Raw genomic sequence first — 25408 nt, forward strand, 5'->3', positions numbered from 1 at the left:
GCCCCACAACCTCCCCACAAAAATGAACAATATTCGTGCTGAGAACACACGACATATACTATATATCATAGCAAACTCCTCGTCCGTGAAGGAGTTACGGACGCCCTTCAATAATCTAAGTTTCTCTGAGGCGGTTTCAACAAGTAATCTAACCTGAGAAGTCCAACTGACTGCAGTGTTAAGTGAATCACCAAGTATTTCAATACCGTTTGAGATAGGAATATTGGGAGCATTCAGGTTAATGTGAGAATCAGGCTAAAGATGAAGGAGTGTTAGGGAAAAGGGTATAAAGCATTATTTGTTTGTTCCTCTGCGAGTGTTATGTAACGAAAGTTTATCATTGGAAACTTGCTTCGTTTATGAAAAAGCGTTGTGGAATGGACGTATCGTCGTAGTATTGTCTTACTCTGTCGCTGAGCAACCGAAAATGAGCTGCAAAAGGAAGAAAATAACTGCCAAGTCAAAAATCTTAGGCTCCAATGATTTAAACAGCTTAAACCAGCTAAAATAGAAAACTAGAGTTGACCCGAAAACGATAGTCATTAGCAATAGTAATGCTAGCCTAAGTCTTTTATGACTAACTCTAAGGTGAATAAAATAGTGTGAAATTTACTGAACTTAAACGCACGCAAAAATGTCAGTACGAGATGGTTAAGGGTGACAGATTGCATTAGAATATATCGTTCTGTATTTCTCGTAAATTTTTCTGCAGAATGACGGTGATGCCTTGGGGGAGTTACCTCGTCGAGGATTTTAGACGGTCGGGGTCACCGCTCTTCAGACGTGTGGCAGACCTGATGGTGCCTGGGTTGGACACCATTGAAGGACTCAGTCAGACACTGTATAAGAAGTAAGTTCAAACGTTTTGAACTATACTGGGTGGCCCATAGATAATAGTCCTCTTCCACTCTGCTGGGAGAGTTTTTGTATGCTGTGGGGACGGCTCAGTGGGGGTTATGATTGTCTATGGTGCATCAGTTATTCATTTACATCTCCCACAATCGTACCCACGCACACACCAGCACACTGACCTTTCCTCGCAACAACTAAGATACCCGTTTCTAGTTGAGCACTGCTATGGGCCACTCTTAATGTCTATCAGCTTGTATAGTGTTCGGCTGTAAGAAGTTTAATCATGAGGATTTTGTAGCGTTGCTTGTTATTTATTCTGTTCATGAGAATTTCCGAATTTATATATAATATTTCTTCACCCACAAAATGCCAAGAGTGAGAGTTGTGGAAGTGAATTATCTGAGAGAAATAGGTGGAGATATGCTCTGAGATAGAAAGATGATTTGATATTACACTAAAGTGTTAGTGGGGTGAAATACTCTTAGATGGCTTGGCTACGTAGACAGAACGGAAAATGAGAGACTGACAATGAAAGAATACATGAGTAAGGTGGAAGGGGAATGGGGAGGGAGAGACCGAAAGGAGATGGAGGGATGGGGTGGAGAGATGTAAGAGGGAGGTAGGGGAGAGTTGGAGAGAAGGCAGCCAAATGATAGAGGGCAGGGTGAAATGGAAGCATTTCGTTTGTGGTAACCACTTACAGGATTAAGGCGTCTGGCAGTAGCCAGACAGATAGGTAGATCGAAATATACCCATTCAGTGCGCGAGTTATTTCTTGAGCAAATAAAATCATGTGAATGTTGCATGACTAAACCGCTAAAATACATCGTCAAGGTGAGCATAAATCACCAAGAAGAATTCAAACACCTGTATTTGTGAGGAAACTGGAACGTATCTGATATATATGTATTGCTAATAACTGCACTGTGTAACACGGGATTCAAAAAGCCTTAGAGGCCGGCTATTTTTTGACGTAGATCATTCTAGCTTTCCAGGAGTTTGTTCCGTATTTTTACAAAGCACTCGCGACGCAACAGCAGTTTTGTGTGTGTGTGTGTGTGTGTGTGTGTGTGTGTGTGTGTGTGTGCATGCTAACAAAATTAACATAATTTTTATCCCATTTTACCCAATTTTCGTGGAACGATTAAAAGCAAACCAGGAGGTAAAGTTATTATTTTTTTCTTAACAATGGGTCAAAAGTGAAAGTCACAGGGTAAGATCAAACGGTGATCTAGCAAAATCAGCTGAAGCACTAATTATCCAATTTTGACCAATCTTAGGAGAATGGTTGAGGGTTAGGGACAAAATTCAGTGATTCGTCTTTGAAAACAGTCAGTCATAGGTCAAGGCCTTAGGGCAAGGCAAAAGTTCCACCCGTGTGTAACAAAATAACTCAAACAATTTTGTTCCACTTTTAACCAAATATGGTGGAAAGGTTGAGGGTCTGGAAAAGAATAAACTTGTCTTTTTAACAACATGTCAAAGTTCGTGATCTCTGGGCAAGGTCACCATAAACGTCGAAATCCAGTTTAGATAAAATTTTGTGGAACGGGTGAATCTAAGGAAGGAAAAAAAAAGATTAAATTTTGAGAACAATCTGTCAAAAGTCAAGGTCAAAGGGAGTGTCAAAAGCCAAGGTAACATGACAAGGTTAATTCACTTTTGATCTGTTTTCAACCAAACTTCATGGAAGTGTTACGTGACATGCAAGAACTATGTTATTCAAATTTACCCATAGTCGGTCAAAGATCAAAGTCACAAGGCAAATCCAAATTTCGACCCATGTGTCTGTGTATGAAGAATATTAATAAAGTTGTTTTTATCTGGTCTGGATCAAACTTGGCTGATGATCTGAGAATCACCTAGGATATACAGTAAATAAATAAATAAATAAATAAATATATATATATATATATATATATATATATATATATATATATATATATATATATATATATATATATATATATATATATATATGGGTGGAACGTTCTTACAATTTTTTCGATATTTTGATGTGGGTAGTGCGGAAAAGTTGTCATTTCATGAGAAAAAAAAATTGTTAATAGCATTTTGCTCTAGGATAACTTTTACCGCCCAGGCTGATTGAAAATTCACCCTCGAAAATAGGCAACAAATGTGATATACCCCGATTTGATATTATGATGTATTTTCCCTTTGGATACTGCTGAAAAGTATTGTTATACCTCGTAAATGACACACGCAAAGACGGATTGATGTATGATAATATCTTCTACCGCCCGAAGTCGTCTGAAAAAAAAAAAAAAAAAAATCAGTTTTTAAACATTCCTAAAATTCTACCATGATGTCTATAATTCAGGGGTAGCTATAATATGAAAACTAAAAGCCTATATATCATTTGTGGAAAGGTACATCAATATACAATAATGTCTTCCACTGTCCCAATTAAAATAAATATTACTTATTTTCAGGAACTTGGTCAAAAACACTCCACCTGACTGCTTGCCAGAGTTCAGAATATACATTTTCTGTTTTTAAGCTATTATTTAGTTGAACAGAATTTCATATACAGCTCTTTGCTTATTTTTTCTCATTTTTATTAAGGAAAAAAATAACCAGGAACTCACCGCCAGGAGGTGTCTGTACAGTTTATCAAGTTCCTCCCTACTCCAGCCCAACCACCCTACCATTGCTGGATTTACTTATGTGTTAATTGCATTTTAGTTTCAAATCGAGGCATTTGTTGGCGAGACAACAGAGTTGATTGAATAAATCCATCCCGGTTGTTTCTCTCACAACTTTCTCAGAAGCCTCAGTAACAAGCTTGATGTAACGTTCCATTGCTTGAGTGTGACACGGAATATCCTTTGCTTGAGAACCTGGAACATCACCTGTATGAATGAATTCCATGATATTTTCTGTGTCTATGTTCCTTGTAAGAGGAGGTTTTGTCAGCTCCAAGGAATGCCAGTCAACCATGTCATAAAATGATTCAGCGTTGAAACTTAGAGTGGGCAGTATAAAAACACTCACACTGTCTGGTGCTGAGCTTCGTGCCTTCATGATCCTCCTCCAACCCAACTCTCTTATGTGACCTCTTATGTAAACTGCCACCTCTAAATTTCGACGCTTTATGATATGGTTGACTGGCATTCCTTGGAGCTGACAGAACCTCCTCTTACAAGGAACATAAACACAGAAAATATCATGGAATTCATTCATACAGGTGATGTTCCGCATTCTGAAGCAAAGGATATTCCATGTCACACTCAAGCAATGGAACGTTACATCAAGCTTGTTACCGAGGCTTCTGAGAAAGTTTGTGGAAGAAACAACCGGGATGGATTTATTCAATCAACTCTGTTGTCACGCCAACAAATGCCTCGATATGAAACTAAAAAGCAGTTTAGCACGTAAATAGCTCCAGCAACTGCAGAGTGGTTAGGCTGGAGTAGGGCGGAACTTGAAATACAGCCACCTCCTCACGGTGAGTTCTGGGTTATTTTTTTTCCTCAATATAAATGAGAAAAAGTAAGCAAAAACCTGTATATGAAATTCTGTTCAACTAAATAATAGCTTAAAAACAGAAAATATATATTCTGAACTCTGGTAAGCAGTCATAGGTGCAATGTTTTTGACCAATTTCCTGAAAATAAGTAATATTGATTTTAATTGGGACAGTGGAAGACATTATTGTATATTGATGTACCTTTGCACAAATGATATATAGGCTTCTAGCTTTCATATTACAGCTACCCCTAAATTATAGACATCATGGTAGAATTTTATGAATGTTTAAAATATTACTGAAAAAAAAATCATTTTTTTAACTTTTTTTTTCAGACGACTTCGGGCGGTAGAAGATATTATCATATATATATATATATATATATATATATATATATATATATCCGTCTTTACATGTGTCATTTACAAGGTATAACAATAGTTTTCAGCAGTACCCAAAAGGAAAATACATCAATATATCAAATCGGGATATATCATATCTGTTGCCTATTTTCAAGGGTGACTTTTCAAACTTCAGTCAGGCTGGGGCGGTAAAAGATATCGTCCTTGAGCAAAAAGCTATTAACTAATTTTTTTTTTGCTAAAGAAATTACAACTTTTCCGCACTACCAACAAAAAAAAATCGACAAAAGTTTAATAACGCTCCACGTATATATATATATATATATATATATATATATATATATATATATATATATATATATATCAATCAATCAATCATTTCCTGTGGCACCCTCGGGGATGCATAGGGCCTCGATGAACTCACACCACCACATCCTATCTTGTGCTAACTCCTCAAGATCTCCCCAACACTCATCTCCAGCTTCCCGTCTCATTGTCCTCACCCACGTCTCTTTTGGCCTTCCTCTACCTCTCCTACCAAGTGCCACCAACCCTGGTGTACCTCGTACTATTCCCTGTCTCCTATACACATGTCCTAGCCACTTCCATCGTGAGAACCTAACATATTCATCGACCGGCTGCACTCCCGTTATTTCTCTAATTCTACTATTTGGTATCCTTTCCCACCACTTAACTCCTAATATTCTTCTAAGTGCTTTGTTTTCAAACACCAAGAATTTATTTTCCATAGTCACTGTGCTGTACCAAGACTCGTGTCCATAAATTAAGATACTCCTAACCATTACCTTATAAAGTTTGATTTTTGTATGCACAGAAAAATTGTTATTATTCCAAATATTTTTAAGCATTCCCATTACCTGATTAGCCTTCTTTAACCTTTCCTCGAATTTAAAGTTCAAAGAACCATCCTTGGCTAAATAAGTACCTAAATATTTAAACCTATCAACTTGCTTTACAACCATACCTCCAATTACACACTCCTGCGCATTTTCCATATTCATATTGATTATTTCAGTTTTTCCACAATTAATAACCAAACCCACCTTGCGACCTTCACTCACCAAACAGTCCAACACTCTCTGCACCTCTTCTGGTCCATCACAAATCAAAACTATATCATCTGCATAATCTAAATCCAAAAGTTTCCTGTTCTCTCCCCAAAGTATACCTGCACCGGTTTCTGTTCCAACGCGTTTCATAATGTAATCAATGACCAATATAAATAGTAAAGGCGATAGAACACCACCTTGAATTACTCCGGACTTGACCTCAAACGAATCACTCAGACAACCATCAAGCATCACTTTACAAAATGTGTCCTCATGCATGTTCATAATGACCCTCACAAACTCCTCTGGTATTCCATAATGTCTCATGATCTTCCCCATAGTCTCTCTCGAAACACTATCAAAAGCCTTTTCAAAATCAACAAAACAAAGACTTAACGGTACTCTGCATCAAATGCCTAACTATAAAGATCTGATCATTGCAACCACGTCCCTTTCTAAAACCAGCCTGTTCATCCCTCAGAATACCCTCAACCACCGGCTCCAACCTATTTAACAACACTCTACTGAAAACTTTCAAAGCTATCGGTGACAAAGAGATTCCCCTCCAATTACCACATTCACTCAGGTCTCCCTTCTTCGGAACTTTAACAATTACACCATTCTTCCAAACTGATGGTAGTAACCCCGTCACCCATATCTTATTGAATAGCTTGGTCAAGATCATTAGTAATCTATCCCCCTCCACTTTAAACATTTCCGGAAATAAACCATCCTCCCCTGGTGCCTTATTATTCTTTAGCTGTTTTACTGCTTTCTCCACTTCTGCAAGCCTCAACTCTCCTGTTTCTATATTTAAATATTCCTGAGCAGACGGTATATCCTCTTCTGGTGGTATTGGTCTATTAAGAACTGTCTCAAAATGCTCTTTCCATCTATTTTTAATATCTCCATCTTTGGTCAATAAATTTCCTTCCCTGTCTCTAACTGGTATTTCCTTGCGTTTACCTGCATTACCACTCAGTTCTCTAATCGATTCATATGCTATTCTTTGACTCTGTCCATCATTTTTGTTTATTAAGATTTCAGTCTCTGCAACCTTTTCATCCACACATCTTCTTTTATCTCTCCTAGCTAACCTTCTTACTTCTGAATTCAAACTCCAGTACGCAGCTCTTGCTAATTCAATCTCTCGTTCATCAACGCATTGCATCTCACTCCTCAATTTAGCCTCACCTCTCTTTTTTATCATATCCCACGTTTCCTCTGATATCCATTTCTTTCTCCTGAATCTATGTCTCCTTCCAATCGTACATTCAGCAGTCTCATGCAAAACTTTGTTCACATCCTCCCACATCTCATCTACACTTCTCTCCCCCTCTTCCAACGTTTCCAACACCAAAAACCTATTTCTGCATTCTAATCTGAATTCCTCCTTTTCTTCTCCTTCCCTTCTAAGCTTAACAATATCGTATCTACCAACACCAGATTTTTCCTTCTTCTGATTTTTAAGTTTAAACCTTATTTTTGCAATGCTGAGTTGATGGTCACTACCAATATCCGCTCCCCGTTTAACATGAACATCTAGCAGAGAACTTCTATGCCTCCTACTGATAGCGATGTGATCAATCTGATTTTTATATTTTCCACACGGCGACACCCAAGTTGTCTTGTGTATATTGCAATGCTGAAAGAGTGTGCCCCCGATGACTAAGTCATTTGCTAGACAGAAGCTTCCAAACCTCACTCCGTTTTCACTCATCCTACTACCAACTCCCATCTTACCCATACATGCCTCAAATCCCTCATTTGAACAGCCCATTACTGCATTAAAGTCTCCAATGCAGATCAAAACATCATGTCTAGGTACCCTTCCTACTCCTTCTTGCAACTTTTCATAAAATGTGTCTTTCCTTTCATCGAGTGCATCATTAGTAGGTGCATAACACACAAACAGACTGATGTTGCCATGATTTGATTTAAACCGTGCGTATAACAATCGCTCATCTATAGGATCCCACTCATATAAAGCCTTATTTGCCTTACAACCCAGCAACAATCCTACTCCCTGATAACGCATTCCGTCCTGTCGGCCAGATATCAATAAACGTATACCATCCTCCAAATCCAACTAATCGACTCCAGTTAATCTAGTTTCTGTCAGAGCACAAATATCAAGTCCGTAATTTTGAAAAACCTTCACTAACTCATCGATTTTACCGTCATGATTTAGCGTTCTCTCCAGTTACCAATTTTAATGGTATTTATATATATATATATATATATATATATATATATATATATATATATATATATATATATATATATAATTAAAAAAAACATGCCAAAGGCCAAGGTCTCGTGGAAAGGTCACCTTATACCACTTTTATGTTTTGTACAGTGTGGCCTTGACTTTGTGGCAATGCTCAGGTGAAAATGAGAATAAAGAGATTCGACTTTGAGAACAAATATACAAAGAAGACCACAGATATAGGTCAAAAGTCAGTGTAATTGGAGAAATAACCTCGTGAAGTTTTAACTTGACCTAAATCAAAATTGTGGAAGCGTCAAGGGCTAGGCAAGAATGAAATAAATTGATTGTGACAGCAATTTGCCGATGGTCTACTGTAGCTTAAGTCACAGGGTAAAGTTTAATCATCTGCCCTATGATCAGTTTGTGGGCAGATACCTTGTACTCTCTGAAGACTCATTCTTGCACTAGGATCTTGAATAATCAACCAAATAATATTGCAAAAATGGTTGAGCTTTAAAATTTCACATCCTAAGTCCATGTTTTATACTATGACAGCTTAAGACAATAATAAAAGTCATTCTATTTGAAAAATATTTACTAAGACTTTTCCTCAAGCAGAGCCTTTTGGTTTTTCGTTTCCACTGTCACCATCAAAGCCTTCTTTGGGTATCTTGTTAGAATTCAGTTGTACGAGGTTCTACCCAAAAGTTCCGGTAATTTGAACAAAGGGAGTCAACCGTTTGCAGTTTTGCCTTTTGCTGCTAGGAGTCAGCAGCACCCCTTGTGCGTCAGAGGGAGTCAACCGTTTGCAGTTTTGCCTTTTGTTGCTAGGAGGAGTCAGCAGCACCGCTTGTGCGTCAGTGTGGCCCCAGCCATGTATGTGAGCGGACGTATTGTTGGGCTACGCTTACTATTGTAACGTGGTGCGTAGGTGGTTTTGCGGTTTTGCAATGGCGGACCTCACGGAACAAAGAACCTGCATCAAATTCTGCCTCAAGATCAATAAGACAGTTGCAGAAACTCACCGGTTGCTTCAGCAAGCCTTTGATGACAGTGTCATGTCTCAAAGCAGAACATTTTTTCTTGTACAAGCGGTTCAAGGTGTCAGGACTCCATATTATAATTACAAATCATAATAAACAGATAGATAAATAGATAGATAGACAGCTCCAAGCAAGCCTGGGAAGGGGAAATGATCTTGCAAGTTAACTGAGGAAATGTTGACAATACACAGGAAGTAGCAAGTCAGGGGATGATGTAGGTAGTGTGTCAGCAAGATAGCATACTAACAAAGCCTAGTGACATACACACATACTCACACACAGGTTTTTAGAACTTTCCAACCACAGTGTAACACACGTGACACGACCCCTGCTACACCAGAATTTAGGAAGCAGAGCGGAGAAGGAGACAGGCCATAGAACCGGCAGGTAGTAGGGAGAATGAGCCTAGTAACATGGGCGAGAGGGAAGAGAGAGAGAGAGAGAGACAGGGAGGTAGCTTGCGGGTCTCTACTTATACTTCAATCGTGTGTGAGACACTTTGTTAATATTTCCAAGACAAATAAAAATAGTCCCATACTATTCTTTACCTCTCCTGTCATTGTATGACAAATGGGAATGAAGATCATCTACTTACAAAGCTACTCAAGTATAACAACCGCTCGTCCACAAGTTCAATATATATATAACTAATCTACTAAACATCACTACAAGTTTCTACAAAGTCTTTTATGACAAAGGAAGGATGAACGTCCATCAAAGATGATGACCGTTCTGGATGATCGTCAATGGCAACAACACCAGAAAACGTCGGAAATGTTCGTCAGGCTATCCTTCCAGATCGTAGGCGAATTATCCATGATATTTGTGATATTGTTGGACTGTCGTACGGAAGCGTGCAACGCATTTTATCGGACATGTTGGGCATGAGACGCATCGATGCAAAATTTGTGCCAAGATTGCTGAGTGACAAGCAGAAGGCACATTGTGTTGCAGTTTGCAGGGAGCTCAAGATTCAGGTCAGAGATGATGCCACCTTCATCTCCAAGATCATAACTGGTGATGAATCATGGTTTCATGGTTATGACCCGGAGATAAAGCAGCAGTCATCGTAATGGAAGTCTTCCAATTCACCGAGGCCGAAAAAAGCGCATCAAGTTCGCAGCAGTGTCAAGTCGATGTTGATCGTTTTCTTCAATATCCAAGGGATTGTTCACAAGAAATTCATCCCACCCGATAAGTCTGTCAGTGAAAAGTTTTACTGTGAAGTTTAGCAGCATCTGAGGGAGAATATCCACTGCAAACGTCCAGAACAGTGGAAGAACAAGGACTGGGTCCTGCATCATGACAAAGCCTCCGCCAACACATCAGTTGTTGTCCAGCAGTTCCTGGCTTCCACTAACACGGTAGTCATTCCCCACCCACCTTATTCGCATGTCCTTGTCCCCTGTGACTTTTTGCTGTTTCCACAGTTGAAATAACGACTGAAAGGGCGTCAATTTGACTCGATTGAGGAGATCCAGAAAGAATTGCATGAGGTGCTGAAGACCATCACGCCTGAAGTCCTCCAGGGATGCATGGACTCGTGGAATAAACGCTGGGACCACTGTATACATACCCAAGGGGACTACTTCGAAGGCGACAGTGAGAACTAGGGGGTAAGGTAACATATTTTCCTACAGTATTCAAATTACTGGAACGTTTGGGTAGTACCCTGTATATATCAGAATTAAAATATATTCATATATTTTAGCATATATATATATATATATATATATATATATATATATATATATATATATATATATATATATAATTTCACTCTAGATACAGAGTAGATAGGTATAGAGAAAGATATATGAAACTCCAGTTTTTCTCGTTTTTTGTGATTGTAAAAATACATAGATTACTTGATAGATACATTGATTTAATAGACAGATAGATAGAGTAGTAGACAGATGAACAGACAGATAGATAGATAGATTGATAGATATAGACAAGTGCTCATGGGCCCTTCGGGCCCGAGTAGACTCGATTTCTAAAAGTCCCGGTACCGAATGAACTGTTTGCCGAACCAAACTTTGATCGCTCTTAACTCTGATAAAGAATCATCAATCGATATAGGACCAAGTTTTTCGACATCAGCGAACTTTCTGCGATTTTCGCGCCAATTTTGGTGCACCAGGACGCCTCTGCACCAAAGAAAGGCGCCCTCACCTCGCTTCGGGAATGGAACCCAAGTTGTCCGCACGCAAGTCCAAGATATTATCCACTAGGCCACGGCAACCGACCGGGCGTCGGGAGCGGCGTTTTTTGGAAAAAATTTGGTCGCTCATTAAATATGGTAAAAGTTTTTCAGTCGTGATGGGACCACGTTTTTTCACATCAGCGTATTTTTTGGCGATTTTTGTGCCAATTTTGGTGCGATTTGAATGTGTAGTTTCGGCTGCCCAAATTACACACACACACACACACACACACACACACACGGCTAATGCTATAGTAAATTAGATAGACAGATATATGAATCTCGGTCTTCCTGATTCTTTTGGTGATCGTAATGAGATAAATATGGTAGACAGTCAGATAGATAGATAGACAGATGCATTTATTTGAAATTCCAGTTCCTTCAATTTATGTTTGATAAAAATTTCTTAACTCCTACAACTCGAGTATGGTTATCTATATTATAGTCTGCCACCAGATAGTGTTACAGTTGTTAATTTAAAACGTCTTAGGAAAGAAAGACGTACTGAAGATTACATCCAGTCATTCCAGAACAATGTCTCTCCTAAGCTGACTGCAGTCGTCTGGAATTAGCAGTTATCAAGTAATGTGCGCAAGAAGTGATTTTTTTTTTAACTGGTGCCTATCGACCATTGGGTCCGAAGCCCCTGGTCATTAAGACTATATATATATATATATATATATATATATATATATATATATATATATATATATATATATATATATATATACACACGCGTACATATATACTGTATATATGATATATATATATATATATATATATATATATATATATATATATATATATATATATATATATATATTTTAATACTTATTTTTATTTCTTTCTATCTTTTATTACGTTACTTATTAGCAAAAATACCTAATATAAAACTCCTAAAACTAATAACCTATCAGACAAATCGCAAACATTGTTGCCACACCTTGGAATTTTTCCCAAGATCTTGGAATTTGGTGTTCCACCTTGGAATCCTGGATGTAAAATGTTAAAACACGGGTAATCTTGAGATTTTTAATGTATTCTACTAATAAAAGGTATTTTTTACTCTAAAACATATCTTCATCTGCACACTATGTGTGCAGATGAAGAAAAGATTCCCCCTCGAAGAGATTAGCATTCTTGCTATGTTACGTGTGCTGAATCCCACGAAGCTCCTTCAGATAAAAGAAGCATGAAGTCACTTGTGAAGCTAGCTGTTGATTTCCCAACGCTGATCTCGACAAGTTGCAAGACCAGTGGAGAAATCTTGTGTATACCAGGAACACTATCCTTGACGGCAGTAAGCCTGCAAGCACTTTCTGGTATGATCTACAGTTAATCAAAGATGCAAATAACCAGTCCAAGTTTCATCTTCTTTCGAAGTTCCTGTGCGACTTATTAGCTTTGCCTTATTCTTCTGCGTGCGTGGAGAGGGTGTTCTCACAAATTAATATCATAAAAACCAAGCAAACCAATAGGCTGTATGCAGCAATCGCGGCTAATCGCTTATTAGCTAAACAAGCAAGACAAGAGGTTGCCTGCCATAGCTGGGACGATCCTGCAGTTACGGTTTACCAACAATAAATAATCTATTGGGTTCTAGTGAGTATAAATGCCATGTTTAGAATGTCTTTTAAGTTCTGTGTTTCACTTACGGTTAGAGAAATAGGCCTTGGAATTTCCTGGTATTTTTTATGGTGTTATCTTAGGAAATTTGAAATTAGTCACTGACAACATTGATCGCTAATCTATGCAATAGCCAAAAGATACAAATAGCTGTATCTACAATAGTTATAGAAATACCACAACCAAGAAAACACCATCAACTGCAGATATGACAGAATTTTTTTTTTTAATACTTATCTTCAATTCCTGCGGACTCAGTAGTAACATAAAAAAAGAAATATATATATATATATATATATATATATATATATATATATATATATATATATATATATATATATATATTGCTGATTTAGTTGTAATTGTTATCTCTTTTGTGCATTTGCTTCAGCCAGGCTCACCTGGAGACAATTCACAAGATGCAGCAGGACATTGCTGACCACTTCACTAGGGCTGACGGTACCACCAGTGTCTACATCGCCAGAGAAAAGCTGTTGCCAGGACTGTCCGGCTGGCTCATCCCACACGACGCACCGTACCAACCCCAGCTGGACAGACACATCACCTCAGTTATCACGGTGGGTGTTTCTTCATCTCCTTGAGTTTGAGGGTGTATTTTTTATTCTATTACTCTTACTTCCAGATAGTTGTAGAAGAGGTGCCTGGATATGTATGAGAAGTTTTAGGTTACTCTTGAACTAATTTTGAATATAAATGCTTGCTTCACATGGATTCAGTTCTCAACCACTCAGGAAATACAATAACTGATTATCATTTTCTCCAATAGGCTATCAGTATGTGTTGCTGAGTTACAGCTGACAATTGGACCTATGTTGATATAGCACTTCCTACTCATATTTAATCAAAGAATATCCTCCTAATGTTGTATTTGTAGCTGTAGCCTAGTCTATCGGGCTGTTCATTTTACATGATGGCCTGTCCATATACGTTGACTGGAGAGACATATCTGTGGAACTATTAGGGGGGATAAGTGCGTATATTTTGTTTACCCCTACTAGTCCAGGGGTCAATATTGAATTTTTAACAAATTGGTACTACCCAAGGTGGCCAAACAATTTTGGGATTTTTGTCTTCCCTCATATCTCAAGTTTACATTTTGGTATGATAACCCTGTCTGTCTTGTATCGTAATGACAGGGGAGATGCTTCTCTTCTTTGATTTAACTACTGTAGGTAGTGCTGACTTTGTTGAAGGTCCTTCAACTTTCGGTTGGACAAGAATGACATTCACTCAGTGGGTTGTATCACCACCACTCAGTGTCTCTTCAAGTGTGTCTATGTTGTTCCATGCAACAGTTGTAAACACATAGGGATGAACATTTGGAACAACTGTTTTCTTTTTTCTTTCTTTTTTTTTTTTTTGCAAGTTCTAGCTTCTGATGACACAATGCAGTGTCAAACTTCTCCAGTTGTGAATACGACACACTGTAGCCAAGTCTATTCATGATCTGTGTCAGTTCCTTGTTTCCAGTCAATGACTTAATGGCAATAGGGATAAGAACATGCTTAGGCAGCTTTGTCCTGCCAGTTGTGACAGTAAATCCCAAATCACTGCCAAAGAAGTTACTGGCCATTGAACTCTAGGTGAGGGATTGTCATACTTATTCTTGCCAGTCAGCAGTGTCTTCAGGAATGTAGTATCTGGTTCTGAAATAATGCATTATTCTGTGTCAGGTGGCCATGTGTGGGGTACATCTTGCTTATTGATGCTGTTTCTCAACTCCATGGTCGCTTTTGTAATGACGTCCTCTTCTGTGATAGCTCTTGCAGCCTTGAGATCATGTTTTAACTTGTGGACTTGTTTGACAAGAGCTCCAATTGATAAACTGTCTGGGTAGAAAAGAACCTTACCCTTCTCATCAGAGACATAGTGGAGTGATCCTGTGAACTCCAACTTTCGGTGGATGTGTTTTTTTGGTTAATGGTTTAACTTGTGCATAACCAAGAGATTTCAGGGATTTTTTCAAGCTTTCATGTGAGATCCCTCAATGTAAGAACATAAGGATGTGGCGAAAGATCATTCCAGATGTACATGATAAGCTGCTCATGTGTTTGTTCTACCGCTTACTCATACTTTGAATGGTCTTCAAGGGCTTCACTCACACTAAATGTGGCTGTAGTCTCATTTTTTGTATGCAGCCTATAACATGATTTGTGGTAATGTCCCTCTGCTGCAGCTCGGTCTCGACTCAGTGCTGCAAAAACTTTTTCATAAAGTTTCCTAGTAGCTACTTCACGAACCTGGCATCAGCTCTTAACTCCAAACACTGTGAGAGACGTCCGCGTGTATGTGTTCCTGACAGGTATTTGCTTGAGTTTTTACAGATTATACATAGCCTTTCGTATACTCCTTTAGTACTTGCTGCATCTCTAGAAGATTTTCTTGTACCAGTATCTTTAGCTTTAACATCAGCACCTTGGTTATGGATACACCGGTTTCTGATGGCTTCAAAAAGCTCTTTCATAGTATCAGTGCTGCGCATTGCAGTCTAAAATTCAACTCCGCAGTCGCAGTTCCACAACCTCTGACCCTTACCTTCCGCTATCACAATCCCTTAGTATTCTTGGAATGTGCAGTTCCGCTACCTCAGTACCGCAACTGCAATCCAGTTTCACAATTTTCAATACAAAGTGCACATTCAGGGGGTAAATCGATTGGTAATGTTGTGAATTATTGTATTTAAAATCTGTTCATGGCATTTATGATGTATCTTAAAATTGTCGCCAATACCTTGGTGTATTTACTGAAAATTTATTTCTCACAACCGTAATTTTGTAAGGTACAGACATATACTCAGGTATATACCTATCACTTTTTATTTTTGTATCAGAGTTATGACATACCATGAAAATCTGACAATAGTAATATTATAATAATATAATAATATCCTTTATTACAAAAAAATAATATAACAAGGAAAAGAAATAACCTTTGTGCCAATGCTTCCTCTTCCAGTAAGACCATTAAAAAAAAAGCATTTTCAGTGATCACCATTACATTAGGCATTAAGATCGTCGTCTGTCAAATTCTGGAACAACTGTGCATGATTAGCTATGCGTGCCACATAATCTACTGCCAAGCTGGCTTATAAAGTGAACTTCTGATAATCCGGCATACGATGGTTCGGAAAACCAGATGGTTTGGAATTTTTAGTTCAGGGTCATTTTTAGCTTTTGGGGGTAAAAAATCGAGAAAAATTGGGGGAAAATCGAAAAATATCGATGGGACTACTGTACTATCCGAACGGTTTAAGCACCAATATATCCTCAAACAGCCTGCATTTGCACTACACTTCAAAGGTAAGCAAAGAAATCTGTAATTTTTACATTATTATATTTTATTATTATTTTTTGGGGTGTGTTTTGAACATTTTCAGGTACCTGTCTGATAATCCAAAAATATCATAATCCGGAAGGTCCGTGGGCTACTGCATTCCGGATTAAAGGACTTTTACTGTATATCGTATCATATCATATCAGATCATTTCTTCTGGTATTGCCCATCCCTACTGCTAACTGATGCAGCAAAGCCTCGCCTGCCGCCGCTGCTGGCCGGGAATCCTCTCCAAGCTTGATAGTCATGAGTCTGCTGTAGCCTGTACTAACTGGCACCGACTGCCACGTGGGTGATTGCAGACAGTATTGCGATTGCAGAACACTTCCGCAACATAATACCGCAAGTTTTGGACGAGTTTGTCGCAGTCACAATTCCACAACTGAAATCATGCGGCCTGCTTTTGCGAAAATTGTGGATTGCAGAAGTTGATTGTGGAGGTGCCCAGCTCTGGTAAATATACTGCGATATTTGCAGTGATTCTGAGTCTGTGGTACTTCACATTCTCCTAGGCTACTGGCTGTCTCGAAGTGTATGGTGTGTCGTCTTATATCTGCAGCTCTAAGCAGGGTTTTCCAGGATTCCAAACCTTGCACCTTTGCCAGCTGTGAATCATCGTCAGTGCAATGAATGATGCAGCTCATTTTGCACGTTTCTACGGTGTAGGATCCTGATCACAAATTGGTAGATCTATTATAGGTATCTTACTTCTTAAGCAATTTATAGCACACATGCATACCTGCAAGGCACAAGATATATATCATTTAGCATATACCGGTCAAAATATTTTAAATAATGTTTCATGCATTTTAAGGCGTATCTAGTATCTGTAATCCATGCACCAGTTCAAGTATACTGAAAATCATGTGTGTGATTAGAGTATCTTCACGTCTAAACTGTTTGCTACATACAGAACATCGCTGATTCTTTCACACCTTCATCACTGTCAGTACATGTGTCTTCAGGTTACTTTTATATGTAAATGTCGTTACACACATGACACTCATATGGCTTTTCTCCTGTGTGAATGACAAAGTGCTATTTTGAATTTTCCTTTAAAAATTCATTAAGCTACAAGGCTGGAGAAGTTATCATATATTAATGTTTTCATACTGACCATGTTAACATTTTGGTACCACTAATGTTTGGCCACCTTATGTGGTACCAAAATCTGGATTGGCCCCTGAACTATACTGCTTGAGAGCGTATTTTGTAGTGTGTACTTGTTGTCTCTGGATGACTATATATGAAGGGATTGCTAAGAATGTCCAGTTAACCCATCTGGTATGACGTCCATGTAATATTTGCAATTTATGATGGGATGAGTCTATCTATCTATCTATATACCTAGGCTACTTCCCCCAAGGAAAGGGAGGTAGCCGAGACAGGACGACACACTCCCCATTTACTCATCCATTCAAACACATTCATTCGCATCTTAGCCCCAAGGGGAGAACGGACAGATCCTCACCGCACCACACCGCACAAGGGTCAACTGCGCAATGCAATCAGTGACATCGGCAGCAGGGCCCGACAGCAGAGCTGGTTTACCCTTGCCACATCATAACAGACCCATCCCCTTACCCGCACCTGACCTGACTAGCTGATCAGACCAAATGCGGGAGAATATCCCCTCAGGGCTGCGTCATCACTTATTCATTCACAGTTTCTCTCCATTTATTTCTGTCACGCACAGCCATTCTTCCTTGCTCAACAGACATCCCTCTTGCATCCAGTGCTCTCTTCACACTGTCCATCCATCCTATTCGTGGTCTTCCTCTCAGCCTTACACCTCTCACATCAAATCTAGTTATCTTTTTCACCAATCGCTCATTATCCATTCTCTCCATATGCCCAAACCATCGCAACACCCTCTGCTCAACTCTACCAGCCATCTCCCGAACAACTCCAGTTCTCCTTCGCACTTCATCATTTCGCACTCTATCCATACGCGTCACTCCACACATACTCCTCAGACACCTCATCTCCATTACATTCAGAAGTTTCCTTTCTGCTACACCCATATTCCATGTTTCAGCCCATATAACGCAGTCGGTACCACAACACCCTCATACAACCTTCTCTTTACATCCATTTTAAGCGAACGACATCTAAACACTTTTTTCATTCCTCCCAGGACCTTTCCTACTTCATTTATTCTAAACTTCACTTCTGCATCTATTCTTCCATCTACAGCAACATGTGACCCTAGATATTTAAAACACTCTACCTCCTCAAGCAACTCGCCATTCAAAGCTATATTCATCCCCCTACCATCTACCAACCTCGTACACTTCATCACTTTACTCTTATTCTCATTTACTTTCAATTTCCTCCTTTCACACACCCTTCCAAACTCCTCTACCAACTGTCTCAATCTCTCCTCTGAATCAGCCACCAGTGCAGTATCATCTGCAAACAGCAGCTGCTTCAGATTCCACTCTCCACCATCAACATTCACCAGACTCAGACCTCCACCTAAAACTCTTGCATTCACCTCCCTTACAACACCATCCATGTAAATATTAAACAACCAAGGCGACATCACACATCCCTGTCGCAGCCCCACTCTCACAGGAAACCAGTCACTCACAGCATTTCCCACTCTTACACACCCTGTACTATTTACATAAAAACTTCTCACCCCTTTTAGTAACCTACCATCAAGTCCATACAATCTTAAAACAGTCCAGGAAGCCTCCCTATCAGTTCTATCATACGCTCTCTCTAAATCCATGAATGCCCAAAACACATCCTTGACTTTCGCTAAATACTTTTCACACACTTGTCTCACAGCAAACACCTGATCCACGCATCCCCTCCCTCTCCTAAAGCCATACAGCTCTTCACCAATCACTCCCTCTGTACCCTCTCTAACTCTCAAAATTAACACTCTACCATACACCTTACCTACAACACTCAGCAGACTTATACGCCTAAAGCTAGTACAATCATACTTATCACCCTTGCCTTTATACAACGGGACCACACAAGCACTTGCCCAGTCAATTGGCACCATACCTTTCACAAAGCACACATTCAACAATCTTACTAACCAGTCAACAATGGTCACTCCACCACTCTTCAGGCATTCCACAGCACACCGATCCATACCTGCAGCATTCCCTGTTTTCATCTCCTTTACTGCCTTCTGCACTTCCTCCTTCGTGATCAAAGAATCATTCAACTCTCCCAACACATTTATTCCTTGAGTACTTTATATATAACATTTATAACTCTCCTACGTTAAATCTGAAACATTTACAGTACTAACTTTAACTTTCTCACTGTCTAAATTCCAGTACTAGATGAGAGAGGCACTTGGGTCATATGCACTTGTTTTCAGTCACATATATTTTGATTACGGTTGAAATGAGCAATGGGAAATTCAGTCGTTACATTATGTTTGCCAAATTTATCCGCTTCTTTACAGGTGAACACAAGTATTCTGCTGTAGCTCCCACAGCACGATTTTATCAGTGTTCATTATCACTCATTATTCAAATGTTAATAACTGCTGTTGAATTCGTATTAAAACAGTGTTAGTAAGACCTTTCCAGTATATTTTAGCACATGTCGATGTTTTCAAATGGAATAAAAACTGCTGCATACAGAGGAGGATTAAATAAGACACATAACCTCCAAGAGCCAGTAGTCTAATCGTCGCTAGTGATGCAGTTAATATACCGTACATTAACTTAATCAACAAATACACTACTGCCGAACAAGGATGTGGAAACCTGGCTAACTAAATTTTAGTGCAGACACTTTCAGACAGATTAAAGCACTCCTATTTATGTTAAATCCTCTTCACTGTACGTCAAAATTAACTCTTTCTCATGAAATTATTTCTCATATATCAACTTTTCACTTTGTATTCATGTACTTTTCATATTAAACAGTCCCACTTGTTATATCAGACTGTCCCAAGCGATATATATTTCAATTCTAAAAGCGAGGAAAAGCGTTAGCAGTTATTACATCAATCGTCTCCATCGCTATTAATCTGTGAGAGTGGATTCCTCGGTGTTTGAATTGACATGACACTGCCTCTTGGGTATCCATTTTGTAGGAAGCTGACCAAGACTTCTACTTGTTTTTTAAATCAGTTTGTCCTGACATTCTGGGCAAAATTAGTTTAAAAAAAATTGCAGGACATTTCAGAGATAAGGAAAAAAAGTAAATAATATAAATTGTTTGCCCTTCAGTAAACTGGTCTTATAATAATAATAATAATAATAATAATTGTTGCTGTTATTGTTGTTATTATTATCTAATAATGTGGCCTTCAAGGATCTGGAGAGTGCATATGACAGAGTGGATAGGCAAGGAATGTGGAAAATATTAAAAATATATGGAGTAAATGGGAAGTTGATGAATGTCATGAAGAGTATGTTTGAAGGTGCTATGGGTACAGTGTGTGTGGATTGTGAACTGAGCGAATTTTACTATCTGAAAGTTAGACTGAATCAGGAATGTGTCACGTCTCCATGGTTGTTCAGTCTGTATATGGATGGGGTTATAAAAGGTTTACATAGTAGGGAAGTGAATGTTGGAGCAGCCCTATTGAGGGAGGGTAACGTTTGGAAACTTCCTGTTCTGTTCTTCGCAGATGATACTGCATTGTTAAGTGAAGACGAAGGAAAGCTACAAGGCTTGGTGAGTTTGGAAGAGTGTACTGCACAAGAGGCGGAATATAAATGTGAATGTAGGGAATAGTAAATTTATGGTCTTCAAGAGAACTGAAGTCACTGAATGCACAGTGAGACTGGATGATGAGAAAATGGAAAATGTGAGTGCATTTAAGTACTTGGGTAGTGTGATGAGTAAGGATGGAAGTTTGGAGAATGAAGTGCTTGAACAGGTACAGAAATGAAGAAAGGTTGCTGGTTCTTTGAAAGCAGTGATCAGAAATAGGGAAGTTTGCATGGAAGTAAAAAAGTTGCTGCTTGATAGTACTGTGATACCAACCCTATTATATGCAAGTGAAGCTTGGACCTTGTTGTAAGGACACAAGCCAAGAGGGAGAGCAGTGGAAATGAATTATCTGAGAGGAGCATATGGAGTTAAATGGTGAAATAGACTGACAAATGAGGAGGTGAAGGAGCGTTGTGGTCTGGATGTGGATGTGATAGAATGCGTTAGAAGTAAACTGAAGTAGTTTGACCATGTGAGGAGGATGGAGAGCGAGAGACTAATAATGATAGTGTATGTGGGTGAGTGGAGGGGAGGGGGGGAGAAGGAAGGGAAGGCCGTGGATGAGATAGAGGGATGGAGTGGGGAGGTTGTGAGCTGTGGGGAGGGCTGCGAAATGGCGGGGGACAGGACGATATAGAGACGATTTGTTTGTGGCCACCCCTTATGGGATTGAGGCGTCTGGCAATAGACTGATGATGATGATGATGATGATGATGATGATGATGATGATGATTTTTATTCTTCTTCATGCTACAATGTTTATTTGGCTTAAGGCAGCTCTTAAGCTATAAAGAGAGTACTGAAAGCTATCAAGAAGGTATTGAAACCTACAAAGAGAGTATTGAAAGCTATGATGAGATTATTGAAAGCTAGGAAGAGAGCATTGAAGTTTACAGTTTGAAAAGACTCTCAGACGATGAAAAATAACATTGTCTGCAGACACAGTAAATTTATGTTACCATACTGAAAAGACTAAGCTCAATATAGTCATTTGTCCAAAATCTCACATGTTTGATTCGTCTCTGACTCTGGCACCCTCATCTGAGACTGCACACCCTAGATGTGTTAATGTTAGTGAGTGTGTATGCAAAAAGTTGACGAAAATATCTGCAAACTCAGGAAGTAATTCTAGATGGAGAATGCCAAACCCAGTATTTAAAGATAAAGAAGCAATGAAGGTTCTTGAAGATTTGTACAAGTCCTTTGTTTTGGTCCCAGTAGACAAAGCACACAATAATACAGCAATCATCTGCAAAGCATGTTACATTAAAACACTTCTGCTAGATCTGGGCATGATAGATCAAGTCTCCGAAACATAAACAATAGTTAGTAGTGAAGAGAATACGCTAGTTGAAAAGCAGTCATCTTACTCTTCTTCTCACGGAATCGAGGTAGATGTTAACACAAATTACCATACCAATATATTAGAGTAAAAATGCATAAAGACCCTATAAAATTCAGATTCATATTTTCTTCTAGAGTATGTGCTACATAATCACAGGCTAAAAAACTATCACACATTTATAAACTGATTTACAAGCAACACTAAAGATACCGTTATAAACTAAATTTATACACAGGAATCAACCGTATGTGGATATGCGATAACTCAGTAATGTGCAGGAAGGATATTAATTCCATCAATCACAAAAGAAATGCAAGAACCGTAGCAACATCTGATTTTTCAACGTTATACACGAAGATCGAACACGAGGATATAAAAAGTTGGTATGGACAGTGCATGTTGCCTTTAAAGGATTGAATAAGAATTTGATCGCAGTAGGTGAACACGAAGGATACTGGGTAGGTAAATGAGATAGCAAAAACTTGAAGTTCTCAGAGGATCAGGTAATGGTTATGACAAATTACCTGGTAGGAAACTGCTTCTTTAGTTGCGGAAATATAGTTTTCAAACAGTGCATAGGAATACCCATAGGAATAGACGCAGCCCCATTCATGGCAAATCTATACTTTTATAGTTATGAATTCAAATGGATAGAACGAATGACAAAAGTTCACTATTCAGTACCAAAGAAATTTAACAAACTAGACAATTCATTGACGATTTAATATCCTTAAACAATGATGGAGAGATGAATGAAAGGAAAAAAGAAATTTATCCGGAAGGACTAGTATAAATACAAAAAACATTGGGAACTGCCAAGCAAAGTTTTTTGGAAATCAATATCAAAATAGAAAACAGAATCATATCAGCAAAACTGGATGATAAAAGAGATGATTATAATTTTGAAATTGTATCATACCCAGATTTGTCGGGAAACATACCTATTGTAGAGTTCCAGCGTGGGGTGTATACATGTCTCAGTTGCTACGGGTCGCAAAAGCAAGTACACATTACAGATTTGGAAAACTTTATTAAAAGAATCCAACAGATCACAAGAAAATTTATCAGTCAAGGATTTTTCAAAACAGAATTAAGTAAGACATTGAAGAAAACGTATCATCGTCACTATAGCTCCTTCAGACATCTGAAAAGAGAGGTATACCGTATTACTAGAATAAATACTTGATATTGCGACAGATACAATAGTATCCCAGGGCAGTCGACGGGCAGAGAATGCTCACGGGTTCCCGCCTGGCTCTGTAGCAGATTAAAATCGACTATAACAAAAACCAATTATACCCACCAATTTGGCCTCAGCTGGATGCGACTTAATCGACCATAACAACAAGCTATTTCTCTCTATTACAACAACCACCAACAATTTAGACTCAACTGCGTGCTACTCAATCGACTATGAAAGCAAAGTATTCCTTCCGAACTGGACTCCACTAGATGTGGCATATCTGTCCTATCCTTTCCTGTGTGTGAGTGTGTGTGTGTGTGTGTGTGTGTGTGTGTGTGTGTGTGTGTGTGTGTGTGTGTGTGTTTTGTGATGGGGGGGGAATTTTTCGGTTGACGTTGATACAGTACATTTCAATCTTTTCAGATGCAGGCATACACAAATTTGTTTTACTGTTTAAGCAAATGTTTCTTCTCTGGCACATCGACATGATATTAAAAATTTTATACCAAAAAATCACCATATTAAAAAAAAAAAATTATAATCAGAAACTTGAGAGGAGCATGTGGAGTTATATGGAGAGACAGACTGACAAATGAGGAAGTGAAGGAGCGTTGTGGTGTTGAAGCGGATGTGACAGGAAGCGTTAGTAGAAAGACACTGAATTGGTTTGGCCATGTGGAGAGGATGGAGAGCGAGAGACTAACGGGGAGAGTGTATGTGAGAGAGATGGAGGAGGGAGAGGGAGGGGGAGACAGAGAATGGGATGGAGTGGAAATATATGTGAGAGAGCGGGGGGTTAGCTGGTGGGAGGGCAGCAGAATGGCACGGGACAGGACGACATGGAGGTGATTTCTTTGTTGCCCCCCTTTCCGGGATTGAGGCGTCTGCTTATAGACAGATAGATAGACAGAGATAACTTTCTTAATTTACGACTAGACCAAAATATTACAGTTGTTTTCCAAAGGGTTTCGGATGTTTTAGGTATATTCCTAACTCTAGGCAGGGCTGTATGACAAGTGGAACGAGGATATACTGGTGTTGGCTCGGAAGCAGAGTCAGGCAAGAAGGAGGAAGGCAGAGTTACAAGGCGAGGTAGTGGAAGACCAGGATGATTCAGACTCCAACAACACCCTCAGGCCCCTCACCCTGTCGCAGCTGCTGGCACCCATCGTCCTCTTCGCTGTCGGAATGACGGTCTCAGTACTTATGTTCCTTATAGAACTTCAGCTGCCTAAGACATTTTAACTAACAGACAAATAACAATCCTTGTTCATTATCCCCGTCACCCACTCTACGTTTTTAAGTTCTTCGTATCTTTAAACAAATTTATTCTTTTCAAACTGGAAATGCCTACGGTTGTGGAAAAGTTGATGCTATATCTAGCCTTCTTAGTTTGGAAAGCCTCTCCTAAACATAGTAAAATCGTCCAGCACTGGCGAGAATATTTGCTAATGCAAATGTCGTTATGGTAGTGACTGATTGAACTCCTACAAAATTATCCATCCTGTCTCACATGTTCTAATGCATTTCTTGTGTTGGACAGTGTATTTTATTTATTTGCCTACTTCTCAAAATACAGCTTAAATGATATTGATGTATATTTCAATGACCTTCTCATGAGAGAGAGAGAGAGAGAGAGAGAGAGAGAGTTGAGAGGCCACACCCCTTGCGATCTTCATAAAGGGTGTGTCGTGGTGGTGTTGTGTGCAGTTGTGGTGGGTTGCAGTCACGGGGTCACGTTGCTCACCGGCAACACAATCACCACATATAGAACAACACACTCCTTGCACACCGTAAGTATGGCTCGTCAAACAGTAACTTGGTTTATCACTATTGTTGGTATTGTAGCTGTTGTTGTCCTCCACCTCTTCCTCTTCTTCCTTTTCCTCCTCCTCCTCCTCCTCATCATCATCATCATCATCTTCTTCTTCTTCATTTTCTTCTTCTTGTTCTTTTTTCTTCTTCTT

The 25408-nt window shown here is 39.0% G+C and overlaps 1 protein-coding gene across 1 annotated transcript; it reads left to right on the forward strand.

Moving 5' to 3' along the window:
* Positions 1-713: 713 nt before the first annotated feature.
* On the forward strand, positions 714-24686 carry LOC145397266 (uncharacterized). The gene is made up of 3 exons (XM_080270463.1): positions 714-850; positions 13253-13439; positions 24441-24686. Exons 1-3 carry the CDS (start codon positions 714-716, stop codon positions 24684-24686), a joined length of 570 nt encoding a protein of 189 aa, XP_080126589.1.
* The last annotated feature ends 722 nt before the right edge of the window (positions 24687-25408 follow it).

This window comes from Coenobita brevimanus, chromosome 40 (genome assembly GCF_032717465.1).
Source record: "Coenobita brevimanus isolate Jiangsu-jjx chromosome 40, ASM3271746v2, whole genome shotgun sequence".
NCBI classification, from domain to species: domain Eukaryota; kingdom Metazoa; phylum Arthropoda; class Malacostraca; order Decapoda; family Coenobitidae; genus Coenobita; species Coenobita brevimanus.